The sequence below is a fragment of the Leucopleurus acutus genome, assembly GCF_964270905.1.
Source record: "Leucopleurus acutus genome assembly, chromosome: 19".
Lineage (NCBI taxonomy): Eukaryota > Metazoa > Chordata > Mammalia > Artiodactyla > Delphinidae > Leucopleurus > Leucopleurus acutus.
In genome coordinates, this window is record NC_139161.1 from 16302850 (window position 1) to 16317909 (window position 15060).

The 15060-nt window shown below is 58.1% G+C and overlaps 1 protein-coding gene across 3 annotated transcripts in view; it reads right to left on the reverse strand.

The window, feature by feature from the left end:
- The window catches only part of CRHR1 (corticotropin releasing hormone receptor 1), a gene marked incomplete at both ends in the record, with an annotated part of 48176 nt that overhangs the window by 1120 nt on the left and 31996 nt on the right, over positions 1–15060 (reverse strand). For all 3 annotated transcript variants that reach the window (XM_082860339.1, XM_082860338.1, XM_082860337.1), the window contains 7 exons: positions 126–211; positions 475–547; positions 2908–2968; positions 3262–3415; positions 3623–3743; positions 4530–4636; positions 11711–11796. In XM_082860339.1, the coding sequence (XP_082716465.1) occupies positions 126–211; positions 475–547; positions 2908–2968; positions 3262–3415; positions 3623–3743; positions 4530–4636; positions 11711–11796 (688 nt within the window). The remainder of the gene's footprint in view (positions 1–125; positions 212–474; positions 548–2907; positions 2969–3261; positions 3416–3622; positions 3744–4529; positions 4637–11710; positions 11797–15060) is intronic.

The following is a 15060-nucleotide window of genomic DNA, read 5'->3' on the forward strand; positions in this document are numbered from 1 at the left end:
CCCCGGAATGTCTGGGACAAGGGGAGCTGGGGTTTCAGGAGGGACTCTCAGGCCTGGGGGGACACCCGGGTCCAAGGCTGGGATCTCTGAAGCGCCCCATGGGTGGGGGTGGCGGGTCCGGTTACCTGTACTGGATGGTCTCAGACGTGGTGGATGCCCGGAGTTTCGTCATGAGGATGCGGACGATGTTGAAAAGGAAGATGAAATTGATCTGTAATTTGACACACGGTGGGATGGCCTGGGCATGGGTGTGTGCAAGATGCTGGAGGGAAGGTGGGGGACAGGGCAGGGACTCAGCTGTCCCAGGTCTGGTCTCTGCCCCCTTGCTGCTCTCCCTCCACCTTCATGAGCCCTTATATATTCCTGGCCCTCTGCCCGCCACTTCTAGGTAGAGGGATCCTTTTAGTCCACTGTAAGCCTGGCTTGCCCCTCCCCACTGAGCCCCTCTCTCCTGTCCCCTACCCAAGTTCTTACCAGCAGGACCAAGATCATGGGGCCCTGGTAGATGTAGTCCGTGTACACCCCAGGTCTTTTGCCAAACCAGCACCTAGAGGGCCACAGAGGTGAGAGGAGGAGGGTCACCTGGGTCCAGTTCAGTGGCATGAGGGAGGAACAGTGCTTGGTCAGGCCAGGACTGGAGCCAAAAGCCAGGATCTGGGTGCCCCAATTCCAACCCCGGCAGAAGGTCAAGATAGCTTTCCATCTGCAGAATGGATAGCGTCCTTTGAGATGTAAAGCTGGAAGCAGGCACTGTGGCAGGGAGGGGGATTGGGGAAAAGACCACTGAATAGAACGGGCATGGGTCCAACACACACTGCTCGCCTCAGTCCCCACTGTGTCTCTGGTGCATGCCCACGAGGGGGGCCTTGCCCTGTACATGTCATGCAGTGACGCTCAGTAGCTAACAATCTCTGAATTTGTTTAATGGCAGCCTGAACGACCCAGAGGCAGAGACTCTACAGGTTCCACCTGTCGTGAGAGGCAGACTTGCTTTTCGTCTTCTTGAGTTTCCCTCCAGCAAGATCTAGGGAGCTCTGGGGGGTGGGTTGGGATGAGGCACATAGGAAGTCCCATGTCCTTGTGCAGAGACGATGGACCCTCGGGCATGCAGATCCGCAGTACTTAGATCTCAGCTTGCTTCCATAAACAATAAACTGAGATTTTTTTTTTTTTTTTTGCGGTACGCGGGCCTCTCACTGCTGTGGCCTCTCCCGCTGCGGAGCACAGGCTCCGGACGCGCAGGCTCAGCGGCCACGGCTCAGGGACCCAGCCGCTCCGCGGCATGTGGGATCTTCCCGGACCGGGGCACGAACCCGCGTCCCCTGCATCGGCAGGCAGACTCTCAACCACTGAGCCACCAGGGAAGCCCTAAACTGAGATTGTTATGTGAAACCTCTTGACTTTTTCAAAGTTTGGAAGCAATTCAAGTTTTCAAAAAACACGGGGCAGACCTAACGCAAGCTGTCCTGGGGCCAGGTCCAGTCCTTGGCCCCAGAGCCTGCAGTCTCTCTCAGGTCTCACACCTGGATCCCTTCTGCTGCAGTGTCGGAATCTTACCACAAGGTGGAGCTCCAGAGACGCTCAGACCAAACTTCCTCTGTGCTCAGCCACCCTTTTTGCTCCAAGATGCGCCCAGACGCACACACTGCGCAGCTTTTGGAAACCTGTTCTTCCTTCCCTGTACTCACCTTCACACCTGCAGGCACGGGCTCCATCGCCCAGGATTTACAATGCTCCTGTTCTGAGACCCAGGCCACCATTCTGGAATCACTGCCAAGCCCTCAGTCCTGCTTGTCAGCTGCCCCCCCACTCCCAGTTCAGGCCCCCATACCACCGGCTGTGCAAATGCAGAGAGCGCCAGCCAGGCTGGGCCGGAGTCAGGAGGGATCACCTCGATCCTTCCTAAACGTGAATATAATTTTCCAGGCTCCTTGTCGGGGGTGGAGAGGAATAGCCATGGTGATGGAGGCCACCTGGAACCCCGGCCAGACAGGGGGTTCCTGAGGCCACTTTGGCAAAGAAGATCCTGGCACCTCCCCTGGCCATCTATGTCCACTTTTTCTGCCTCTCTTTTTCAGTGGTTCTCAATCTTAGCTTCATATTAGAATCACCTGGGCAGGTTTAAAAAATCCTGGTGCCCAGGCCACACTCCAGACCAATAACATCCAACTCTCTGGAGGTCAAACCTGGGCATCGGTACTTTTTAAAGCTTCCTGTGTGATTCTAACCCAAGTCAAGGCTGAGAACCACTGCAGCGGAAGTGCAGTTTTCAGGGGTGATTGGGAACACCTACTTCCATTTAAGAACAGCCCCTCAGGACTTTAGAGCTGGAAGGAGTCTGAGATTGTCTGGATCAGTTCCTATTAAATCAATGGAATCGTTTGTTAAAACAAGTCTTTATTAATAGAAAACATTTATATGACATTTACTATGTGCCAGACTCTATTCTAAATGCTTAACATATATTAACTCGTGTCATCCTCACACTTTGAGGGAGGCACTATTATGAGGATGCCCATTTTACAGATGAGGAAACTGAGGCACACTGTAGTAACTAGCCCAAGGTCATAAAGCTACTTAATGATGGGAGCCACAGTTCAGAACCTGGGTGGCTGGGCTCCAGGGGCTGCCAGTAACCTTTAGGTTGTTCTGCCTGTGGTGAAAGCCCGAGACAGATAAAAGAGCCTGGACCTGCCCGTCCAGCCCCACCTCAGGCAGAACACTGTTAGGGAGACTCAGTTTGCATCTGACCCCCAGCACCCTCCCTATGTGGATGAAGAAACTGTGGCCCTGACAGGGAAGGTGACATGGCTGAAGGTCCCTGAGGAGCATCAGGCAGAGCGGGGCTGGAAGCCTGGATCTCAGGGCTCAGGGGGCCCTGAGGACAGTGAAGAAGAGGTGACTTACTTCTCATTGTCATAGTACAGCTTCCCAATGGCCCAGGCCACGATGATGGGGAAAGGCACACCTGGGGGAGAGACCGGCTGTCACAGGGCCTGTCGGTGGAGTCTGGGGGATGCAGGCCTGGAAGACCCCAGCGCAGCCCAGGGCCTAGAGGCGGGCAGGGACTCCCCAGGTACTCACTGGCCTACCATGCCTCCTTTAAGATGTTCCCATCGTCCCTGCCCTCCAAGTAGCGGCGGAGGGCTGTGTGCACACCCCACCACCCCGACCTGGCCTCAGTCTCAGGCCCCCAGCCGGCCGGTCTGAGTGTGGGTGGGGAGAGGACGGCGGGTCAGGGCGGGAGGCTGGCCCGCTCACCCCAGCCGATGCAGATGAACATCCACTTGCGCAGCCGGTCGGTGGAGTACGTCAGCACGATGGCTGTGTGCAGGTAGCAGCCCTCGCCAAACATCCAGAAGAAGTTGGTCACGTGGAAGTAGTTGTAGGCGGCTGTCACCAGCCTGCACCAGCCCTGCCGCCCGCGCCATCAGAGGTGATGGTTAACCAGGGAGGGGGGATGGGAGGGAGCAGCCTGGTGCCTCCTCCCGGCAGGATGGGGCACCCCCCAGGATCCACTCCTGTGCTGTGGGCTCCAAGGCCTGGCTCCAGTCCCTCCTCTGCAAAGGCAGCCCCACCCAGACCCCTCCTCTGACCCTGGGCCTGCCCCTCCAGGACACACCACATTGCTCTGGTGGACTTCCGGGCTCATGGTGAGCTGGACCACGAACCACGTGGCATTCCGCAGGATGAAGGCCGAGATGAGGTTCCAGTGGATGGTGTTTCTCAGGCACCGGATGCTCCTGTGGGCGGCAAGGGAGGGCGGGCGACAGGCGGAAGAGGAGGAGAGAGGAGATGACGGCTAGGTCACCAGCGTCACTCCAGCCCAGACGTATGAATGCGGAAACCGAGGCTCCGAGCAGGGCGGGCTGCCTAAGTCACACTGGGAGGCGGCAGCGGCGGCTCTCCTGACGTCCCACAGGCCCCTTCCTAACTGTGGCCCACCCAGACCTAAGCTCCGGGGCAGAGCCTGCCACATGGCCAATGCTGCAGGGACCAGGGGCTGCTGGCTGCTAGGGACGCCCCTTCTCCCATGAGCACTCTTCCCTCCCTGTAGCTCCAAGTTTGAGGCTCAGAAAACATAAAAGGCCTGCAGCAATAGGCCTCCCTCCCAGCTTTCAGCCCTGATGCTCAGCCCCTGCTGGCAGCCCCCATTCCTGGCACAGACCTGGCTGGCACCGCCACCTGCATCCTTGGCAGTTGTGCTGGGCCCAGGCAGCTTCAAACCCAAAGTGGGCTCCACCTTCCTGGTCTCCCAAATGGGTGCAGCCCGGCCTGGGTGTGGGTGACACAGGTGAGCCTGGGCTTTGGCCATCCCCCTCCCCTCTGCAGTCACTGGGCAGCGTTGCAGAAGTGACCCTGCCAGAGGTTCCGAGAGACCTGGGACATCTGTATCTGTCACCTGCTCCCACTGAGGTGAGGGAGCTGGACTCCTCCAGCCCACCGCTGCCTCCTGTATCTTACTTCTCCCCGCTGCTCAAGGCCTGGGGGGGGGGGGGTGGCCGGGGACAGTGCCAGGGTCTCCTCACCTGAGCCGCAGAAATAGGACAAAGGCCACCAGGAGGGCTACCAGGGAGATGCAGTGGCCCAGGTAGTTGATGATGACGGCAACGTGGTAGTGTACTTTGCTCTTCTTCTGAGGCAGAAGAGAGGGGCAGAGGTGAGGCTCCTTCACAGCTGCGCCCCTGTGCCCACTGGATGTGCCAGGACAGCCCACCCCCACAGGTGCCTGGGACAAAGTGGACCATGATAACAATAGTTGTCCCTTCCGGAGCCCCTGCTATGCGTGAGGTGTTGCCCTAGAGCAGTGCCGTCCAATCTGAGTCTATGTCTGTCTGTCTGTCCCCCAATCCCATGCTCTGTGCACTGCTCCGTGCTGTGGGAAAATTGCCAGTTAACTTGAATCTCCATATCACATAGGGTTCCCCACCCTGTGCGCACAAACACGCATGCACGGCTCACGGATGTTCTCTCATGTTCACGTTTCCATTCAGTCCCAACACCAGGTGGCCCTTGTGGTGCAGACCAACCCTCTAGGACTTCTCTCCTCCTCCCGTTTCTGAGTTGAGCCACCATGCTCTCCATCACCCCTAAATCCCTCCCTGCAGTTGAGGCCCGCTCCTCTCAGCGAGGAGGGGGAAGGGCCGTTGCCGTGGGTTAGCGTCCACAGAATCATTAGAAACCATAAACAACCTCTCTAGGCTCTATGACTTGCTTCCCGGGTCCCACCCCTGGCCCAGGGGGGTCTGCTTGAAGTCAGTGGGGTCCTCTCCCAGGACTAAAACAAAGTTCCCAATGTTATTACTTAATTCATTTCATACACTGATGGAAGCTGGGAAACGCGGCAGGCCCCTTTCCAATCAAAGTTCGCTCCATGAGTGTGGAAGCCCTCCCGCTTACAGAGTATTTTCTTTCCTTTTTTTTTTTCTTTTTGGCCGCGCAGCGCGGCTTGCAGGATCTTAGTTCCTCCACCAGGGATTGAACCCAGGCCCTCGGTAGTGATGAAAGCTAGGAGTCCTAACCACTGGACCTCCAGGGAATTCCCTACAGAGTATTTTCATATCTGTTATCTTCTCAAACCCTCAAGGCAACACTGGGGGAAGAGCCAGTAGGGGGTCTGTACCTTATTTTGCAGAAAAACAGGCCCCCAAAGTACGTGGACTCGTTCAAGGTCACTCAGCTTCAAACCACCTCTCACCTTCATGTGCAGACTGACAAGATGCTGAGGCAGAAGACGGGTCCCGACCCCATGATGGTGGACTGGGGTCTCCAGGGCCCAGCTCTCTGCAGACTCCTGACCCCGTGAGAGCAAAGGCCCCCTTCACCCTTTTGTAGGTCCCAAGAGGGCAGGGGCTAAAGAGCCAGAGGGTGGCACACGGTGGAGCGCTGGGAACTGTGTGTCGAGTGCAGGAAGGAAAAATGGATGTTGGAAAGGCACTGGCTTTTGCGAGGGGAGGGTCCCTGGTAACCCCTCCCTCCCTCTCCCTTTCCAGGTTCTGGGGTGGGGCACGGGCATGATGATGCCCGGAAACTGGCAAGTATTGAGAAAAAGACAAGCTCGCAGGAGACTTGTGCACCCTTTCAGAGCCACCGGAGCTCCTGGCTCTCCGTGGACCCTCCTGTCGGAATTACAGAATCCACGGGCATCAGAACTGGTCCCAAGGGATCAAGTCCAGCCCTACCCATCTTCCAGATGAGGAAACTGAGGCCTAAACTCACCCACCCAAGGACAAGGGGTGCACCTCTGAAGCAGGACACCTAACAGGCATCTGAGAAGGGGTGAAGCCCTCGCTCCCCTGCTCTCCCAGCCCCCGCTCTCCCCCTTCTGAAGGGGCATCCTCACCGAAGAAGCTCTGAGGCCCAGGCAGCTCTGTTCTAGGGGCTGGTTTTCCTGGAAGAAGCTTTCAGGAACATGACAGGAAATCACATTAGCAGCTCAGGCTCTGGAGCGCTGAGACCCAGCGAGGTGTAAATGGCAGTGGGGAGAGAGGGCGGGAGGGGCAGAGGGTATTCAGTGCCATCATATAAACGCGGGGGGCGGCGGGGTAGCATCTCTGAGTGCCTGGCGGTAGATGCCAAGTCCAGAGACTCCAGCAGATATGCACACATCCAGCCTGTCTGGAACTGACATTTAATTTCCTCTTATTAAATTTTCCACAAATCCATGCTGCGAAGCCCCTGGGTAATGGCAGAGTCTGTGGAGCCCAGAACGGTGTGATGCCCCAGCTTCACACACAGGCCCAGGTGGGCAAGATGAGCAGAGTGTGCAGGGAGGCCCTTCACTGCTCCCCACAGCAGGCTGAGCCGGGGTCCTTTGGTCTGGGGTGGCATGAGTCATTTATTAAGCACCGACTGCATGCCGGGCACTGCGCCGGGGGCTTTACAGACATCACTGCTTTTCTTTCTCACAACTGCCCTCTGAGAGTGTCCTTCTGTCCCCGTTTCTCCAGGTGAAGGGGCTGCATAATCGGCCCAGCATCGGCATCCAGGTCTGCGTGGCCTTAAAGACCCTCCTTCCTCTGTTCCCGCGGTGCATTTCTTGGGGGATAAGCAAGGACTGAGAACAGAAGCACTGTCTTCGTCCTGGGCCCAGAGTTCTCAGGGAGCTTCTACGGGGAGGTGGGGGGCTCATGAGGGGTTTTCTCCACTGAGGCTGAGCGGGGAGAATTGGGCCGAACCATGCAGGGGACCACGTTTGCCTGACTCCTCGAGCTGCAGGGCCCAGGCTGGCTCCCAGCCCTGCTTCTCAGCTGCCACATCAGCCTCATGCAAGGCAGCTGGGGGGTTACGGTGCCGCAAGAGCCTGAGAAGACTGCTGGAGAGGTGGCAGTGCCACCCCGAGAGATGACCGGCATCACCAGGAGAGATGGCCAGTCGCCCCCAAGAGGCGGTCAGTGATACCCTGAGGGGTGTTCAACGATACCCGGAGAGAATAGCTGGCAACATCCTAAGAGACACCCAGAGACACCCTGAGAGACAGTCAGTAACCTCCTGAGAGAAAGCCACCGTTAACTGCAGAAGCAGCTGGGATGCCTGAAGGTCACATGGACACAGCCAGTCCCTGGGGACCTGACCAGCACTCTGTCCTTGTCCAGTCTGGAGACCAGAGACTGGCAGGTAAGTACCCTGAAGAGGGTGGCACAGTGTGCACTGGGCAGAAGCCACTCCTCTGCACCCTCACGGACCAGAATCCAATAAGTAATTCTGACCAGACTCTCTGCAAGGCACACCTGGTCCCAAGTGGTGGCAGTGTCAGACCTGTCCTGATGCCTTTTCAGGATGGCATGATGGGTTCTCCCCGCCTGGTCCCCACTGCCCCAGCCTCTCTCCCACCCCCATCCACCCCGTTTTGAGGCTCTCCCTCTCCACCTGGGTTTCCTGAGCTACTCCCTCACCCCACCCTGGGCACTCCAGCCCCTTGCTTCCCCAAAGTGTGGTCCCCAGACCAGCAACGTCAGCATCACCTAGGAGCTTGCAGGAATCTTAAGAAATGCAGAACCTCAAGCCCCACCCCAGATCCACTGAGTCAGAATCTTCATTTTAGCAAGAAGTCCAGATGATTCCTAAGCATTCCAGAAGCCCTGGTCGAACCAACGCCCTCTGCAAGCAGTGAACGCCGGCCCATGAGCCCACACCCCCAGAGCCCCTTTTATGTCCCATCAAAGTGTGTGCCCTCCCAGGATGTGCCGGAGGCCAGGGCTCCCCGAGCTCAGCAGAGTGTAGGGGAGGGAAGCAGAGTGTGTGCAAGTGTCAAGGGAGCGGTGGGGGGACGGGAGGGCTGTCTGGGGCAGTTTGGGGTGTCTCTGCAGTGGAGGGAGACAAGTGTGTGTGGGGGGAGGGTGCAGGCTGGTGCCGGGGTGGGGGTCACTGCAGGGGCTGGGCCATGCATGGAGCAACTCCCCGCTGGGCGCCCGTCCCCTGCTGGTGATGGCTGTGGGCAGGTCTCCTCCCTGGCCTGGCCTCTGGGCGCCCTCACAAGTCTCATTTCACAGGCAGTGGTTCTGCGAATCCATTATCTGCAGCTCCTGGGGCGCTGATGCTTAATTAGGGCTGAGTCCGGGCCCAGAGCTGAGAAATCGGCTGCTCGGTTAATTGGCGACATTCCTCTTGCTCTTTCACAGTAGTTCCAGGAGGGGACGGGGAGTCTTGGGAATGGGGAGGGGTCTGGCGAGGCTGGGGGCTGGCAGAAGGGGATGGCATTTTCACTAATTAAATTAACTGATTACCCAGAGTGCTAGGCAAAGTGGCCAGCGGGGGCTGCCGGGGAAAGGGTGGGCGGGGCAGCCCGGGTGGGGGTGAGCCCTGCAACCAGACGAACGGGGGTGCCCGTGACCCCATCGGGGGTGCCCGATGGTTGGTGACCCCCCCCAACCATCCCCCCTCTCTGGTGAACACAACAGCCTCCCCTGAGCTCAGGTGATGAGGCCGAGGGGTGGCGGATAGATGGAGCGCCCTCTACAGGCCAAGACGCAGGCGGACACCGCCCTCCCTCCACCAGGAGGCAGACTGAACGGCTCTCCGGCCTTTTACAGACGAGGAAGCTGAGACTGAGTGAGGCTGAGCTACCTGCCCAGGGTCACACAGCACATGTGCTGGAACCAGAATCCGAACCCCTCCAAAGCCGGTGCTGTTCCCGTTACACTGCCTAAGAGGGGCCTGATGAGAAGCTGGTGCCCCCTAATCCGCCTTCTCCCCCCAACCCGCTGGTGGAGAGAGGGAGAGACCCCAGTCCAGGCAGAAGGGGTGGGAGCTGCAGAGTGGAGAAGGGCCTCTGCCCCTGATTCTTTGAAGGGTGTTGGGGGTAAGGGGGGCTGCTGAGTGTCCCCCATCAGCCAACTAGAAGGAAGGGGCTTAAATTAGAGCAGGAGAGATTTGGGGGCCCGTGAATGTCCTCTGACATTCAGGAGGCGCCAATGCAGGGAGGGAGATTGAAGGCAGCTGTGACGTCTCCAGCTTGGTGATGTCCAAGAAGGGGACAGACGCCCGCTTCTCTGGGGTGGGAGAGGGGTGTCTGTCCTAAGGCAGGAGGCTGGAGACCTGACCTCCCCTTGGAGACACACCGTCAGCCTCAGGCCCTGCAGACCCAGCAGGACGATCAAAGCGCAGGGTGGGGTGCGACGGAGGGGCTGCAGGCTTCTTGCCTTAGCTGTGCTCCCCGACACCGTCCCTCTCCGGGCGTGAACTGCGGTCCTAAGAGCCGCAGACAACACTGACCCGCCTTTCCCATCCTCCTGCCTCCTCTACTGTGTGCTGGGTAAGGAGTTCCCCACTCCGCTGTGTGCTAGGTAAGGAGTTGCCCACCCGAGCCCCACCCGAGCCCATCTCTTCTGGTTTGACTACGTTTCCCAACATGGGAACCTTCCTTCCTTCCTCCCCAGCCCTGGACTTCTGGGGTTGGCTCACCATGTAGATGCTTAGCAACCTGGGGGCTATCTTTGCTCAGGTCAGGTCACAGGGGAGCTGGGCCAACCCCCCTGGCCTGGGGTGGACCATATGGCCTGGCCTGTGTGACACTGGATGCCAGGAAGCCTCTCGCCCTGCATCCCAAGTAACTCTTTTGTCTGCCAAAGCAGAACTACTAAAGAGCGTGTCATTCTTTTGGGCTAAGCACTGCCCTACCTTTGCAGCTTCTACAAGGAGACAGCAGAGCCCCAGTATCTCAGTGATGTGAGGCCAGGCAGCCTGGGGGGAGCGGCTAACCAAGGCATGCGTGGGGTGGGGGGGGGATGGGCGGAGTGCTAGGTGGGGAGAGCTGTTCTCCCACCATCAACCTCACTGCACACCAGGTCCCTGGTTCTGGGCAAAGGGAGGCGCCTCCAAAGCCCGGGGTCCAGGCTCTGCCTCACGCTGGCTGTGTTACCTTGTGTGAGTCACTCCCCCTTTCTGGGCCTCAGTCTCCCTCGCTGTAAGGTGAATGGGTTACCCTAGATCAGAGTTTCTCACTTTTTCCCCATCACCCCTCCCCCACACTCCCCCGCACTTGTTACAAATACAGATTCCCAGGTTGTCCTTGGAGAGTTTATCGGATGTTGGGTGCAGCCCTGTATTTGAACAAGCGCGCGGGATGATTCTTATCCCCAGGCAGATCAAGATGGGATGGAGGGTCTCCAAGGTCCCTTCCAGGTTAGATCTTTTAGGCACTGGAATTCTTGGAACTGCCTAGACCAGCCCCTCTCTCCCACGCCCCAGCAGCCTGGGGCCCTTGGACAACTGGGGGCATCTCCCATCTGCCCTTTCCTTTCTGCTCACTCCTTCTTCCCTCTCCATGACTCCCACCTTCCTCAGCACCCGCCAAAGGGGTGGGTGGAGATGTCGGGGAGGAGACAAGGGGGACGGAGGTAGCAGCAACACAGAACGACAGATATGCCCGTGCGTCTGCCAAACATCACCCTTATTCACTGCGGCACTGTTTGTCATAAGCAAAGATGAGAATAAAGACTGGTTAACTAAGCTATGGAACATCTGTACAATGTGATATTATGCAAATGTAAAATAGAAGAACGAAGATGCTCTTTACGTACTGATACGGAACAATCGCCAAGACGGACGATTATATGAAAAAAGCAAGGTGTTGAACGAAGTGTATAATAGGCAACGTTTGGGTGAAAAACAAAAAAGAATATATATACATAATTGCTTGCCTATGCAGAGACTGCCTCTGGAAGAACTCTTAAGAAACTGGCAAAATGGTGACCTCTGGTGTGGGAGCCCAGTGGCTGGGACAGGGCTGGGAGCGAGATTATTTTGTTTTCCCATTTGCACCTGTTGAATTTTATATTGCGTCTAAGCAACGTCTTTCTCAAAAACATTTAAATATTTGAAAGGCTCTTCAAGGGCTTTTTCCAGCTCCATGGCTCCTCCCACCCACATCCCGGATTCGAACGCAGGACCCTGGCTGGACCTGGATGTGTCACTCCAGTGGGTGGGGTGTAAACGGATGAGAACCGGTCCCAGTGAGCTAGGAAGGAGGGAGGGAGGGAGGGAGACTCAACTCGCCGCTGTCAGAGCCTGCCCGCTGCCCTCTGGCCTCACCCTCCCTTGAGGATGCCCACTCACGGGCTGGCCTAGTTCTGCCTCCCCAGTTGGCTTCTCTCTGCAGGGCAGAGACACCAGCCTCTGGCTCTCCCATCCGACTGGCTGGTAGCAGGCACAGAGCCGTGCTGGGGGCCCAGGCCCAGCCCTCAACAGGGTAGCTGGCTCGGAGCCTCACCTCCTCGCTAAGGATCTCCTGGCATTCCGAGTAGTTCACGCGGGCGGCCCAGGTGCCATTGGCCAGGCACTCCCGGTAGCCGTTGTCTGGAAAAAGAAGAGAGTCAAAGTGACCCGTGGCTCCTCTCCCAAAGAGTAACTGAGCATCTGTCCGTCCATTCGACTGTCCATCTAACTGTCCTTCTGGGCCAGCACAGGAGCCGGCTTGCTGGGGGGCTCTGGGGTGAAGCTGGGGGGCTCTGGGGTGAAGCTGGGGGGAGGAGCTTTCTTACTACCTCCACCTTCCTGCCTCTTTCTGCCCACTGGCCCCCCACAGAGGTACAGTGGTGACCCCAATGCGTGCCCACGGGGCCATGGCTCTGCCCACCCAGGCTGGCACAATCATGCCCATGGGACTGGCCCACGGGCAGAGGCCTGACCAGCTCACCGGGCCGTTTCCTGCTTCCTTGCAAGCCCTTATGTGGGGCAGATTACACGGTGGGCACCCTTCTGAGAAATCTCCCGTTTTGGGGTCTCACATGGTAGCAGTGTCTCTGGGGGTGGGGATCACAGGGCAGCTGTTAGGGAAGGTCCCCAGGGTGGCATTGCCCTACGGCAGGCCTTATGTTGGAGGGTCACGTAGTGGGAGCATCCGTGGTGGGGGTCTCTCGGGACAGAAGATGACAGGTGGCAGGAGATGGGAGACGTGCTGGGGGATGTCATGGGAGTAGGTCTCGTGTAGCAATTATTTCGTAATTAGGAGCCGCTCCAACTGGCTCCCAGCCTGGCACATGGCACTTGGGAAAAAAAGGCAGGAATGTGGCCCGGGAAGGGGTGGGGGTGGGGGGTCCAAGCAGTCACCAGCCTGGAAGCCAGAACGTGTCACCTTCTAAGGAGACTGGGAGTTGCCTGTGGTCTGAACTGAGGCCTGGCTTCAGGGCTCTGGGACACCCTCCTTCCTGCCCGCCCTCCGGGGACACCAGGGCCCTGAAACCCAGTAGGGTGGGGTCCAAGGGAGATTCAAATCTGGAGTCTTTTCTTCTTTGCTGGCGGAGGTCACCCTGCTCCACCCTGTACCCCTCTCAGGCATCGGTAGCTCTAAATATGTTTCCCTGAGTAAATTCTGGTCCTGACACCAGGAAGCACTGGCTGGAAGAGGCTTGAGCCATTTCCACCGGAGCCCCTCGCCTGCTGCAGCCTTTCCATGGCTCACACTGACCTTCACCTCACATCACCCCCCCAGCAGGGCCGAAGGAGGTTGCGGAAGCTGCTTGAGTCCCAGTCCCAGCAGTGGCAGAGCGCCACGAGAGAGGCAGAACGGGGGCCCCCACTGCGTGAGTGCCATCGGCCAGCTGGCCTCTCAGGACCCTCTCCTAACGTGTACGAGGAAGGGCTGGACCAGCTGATCCCCAAGAGGCCGTCCAGCCTGGGACCTGCCTCTCTGCTGGCAGCACCACACAGGAGGGAGAGGATGGGGTGGGAGGTGGGTTTGCGGCTGCCTCCCCAGGAGAGGCAGCCCCAGCCTGGCCTCCAGGGCTGCCGGGCTGAGACCTCCTCTCTAACGCTGCCCGTCGGCCCTTCTGCCGAGAGGCTGTTCTCGCACAGCACACCAGTGGGGAACTGAGGCTAAATGGATTTTTAAAGCTCTGCTCAGCTTCCCTGCCAGTGGACCTGAGTCTCGGCAGAGTTGAGCCCTTGGGCAGAGTTGAAGGTGCTGCCGATTCCCTCCTAACTGCTGAATGAGGAAAAAGCTACCAGGGGGCTGAGGGCTCGGTGGCTGGGGTTTCGGGGACGCCTGTGGGGAGGCACGGAAGCAGGGGAAACCAGTGTGTCTGCCATGGACGGAAGGTGCCTGGGACCAGAGGCTGCTCCATAGTGTCTTCAAAGAAAGGGACTTGGGGTCAGAGATCTGGTGCGAAGGGGCATGAGGGCAGGGGTGGGAGCTGCTGCCTTAAGAGAGGCAGTATACTGTCGTGTTCCGAGCTCTCCACCCAGACAGCCTGGGTTCGAATCCTGCCACCAGCTGCCACTAGCTTTGTGTGTGAACCTGGATGAGTCCCACGACTTCTCAGCTTCCTTATCTGCAAGACAGAAATGGTCCTAACAAGGGTTCCTACCTCGAAGGTTGAGGGGCATTTTTAGCTGACACGTACAGGGTGCTTGGAGCTCTACCTGGCTTGTGGTGTGAGCTGTTATTCTTACCATTATTGCCTTGGAGCTATATTTCTATAACCTTACCTAAGACTCAGAACATGTCGCTTGTCGCTATCATAGGGGGCACTGGCGGGGATTCCGGGAGGCATCCCCTTGGCTCAAGCTCCCCTTTGAATCCCATAGGTGGGGCAGGAGCCTGGAGTCCTTCCCAGGCCGGGTCATAGAGGGAGCAGGCTTACAGGAGGCGATCCTGCAAGAAAACAGGCCCAACAAGCCGCGAGTCGTTGCCAGGGAGGAGGCGACTTCCTTGTCTTTAATTGCTGAGCTGAGCAGTCCTCCTGGAGAGTCATGGGAAAATGGATATTTTGGGAAATGCTTCCCATTCCTTTGAAGATCAGATGCAGTGGGAAGGAGGCCATTAAGGGGAAGGCCTAGAGGTCCTGGCAGCACCTCGTCGGTAAATGGATTAAAGAGCGCCTAAATGATTAGGTACAATTCTGGGTTCCCAGTCGCTACTGATTACACGGGTGTTCCTCATCATTCTGGCACTGGGGGCACCTGGAAAGGGCAGTCTTCCAGCCCTGCCCCCACGTCAAGTGACCATCACCTCTTCCGTCTCCTCTCCTGGGATCACAGAGGGGAGCGCAAGGGAGCCGAGAGATCATCTCACCCAAACCTCCCACCACCCATCCTGCAGGTGGAGAAACTGAGGCCCGGGGAGAGCCAGTGCAGAGGGTTCCTTAACCAGCGTGCAGGTGGAGCTGGGACTAGAACCCAAGACTCCTGGCTTCCACTTATGGCAGGGCTGCCCAACTGAGTTATATGTGCCCAGGCACTAAAGGTTTATTCGGGGCACGTCAAGTCACCTTTGGGGACGAGAGTGGGGGTAGTTCATGGGGAGCGGCCGGGACCGGCTGCAAAGGTAGGCAGGACTGTAGCTAGCGGGTGGACTTGACCATGGGGGCAATGGGGACCCACAGAAGGGCTGACTCCAAGCAAGGGTGTGACAGGGTCAGATGAGAAACTAGGGTTGGAGATTGGGGTACCCTGGACCGGGGCAGTGGCATTGGGGATGGAGGGCAGGGAGGGTCAGACATGAGACTCACTTTGGAGGTGGAATTGACAGGACCTGGTGCTCTGGTGAGGGGACTTGGGGGGGTTCCTCCTGGAAGCGGCCCTCCCGTGCCCCAGCAAGCACCAGCCCTAACGCTGCCTTCC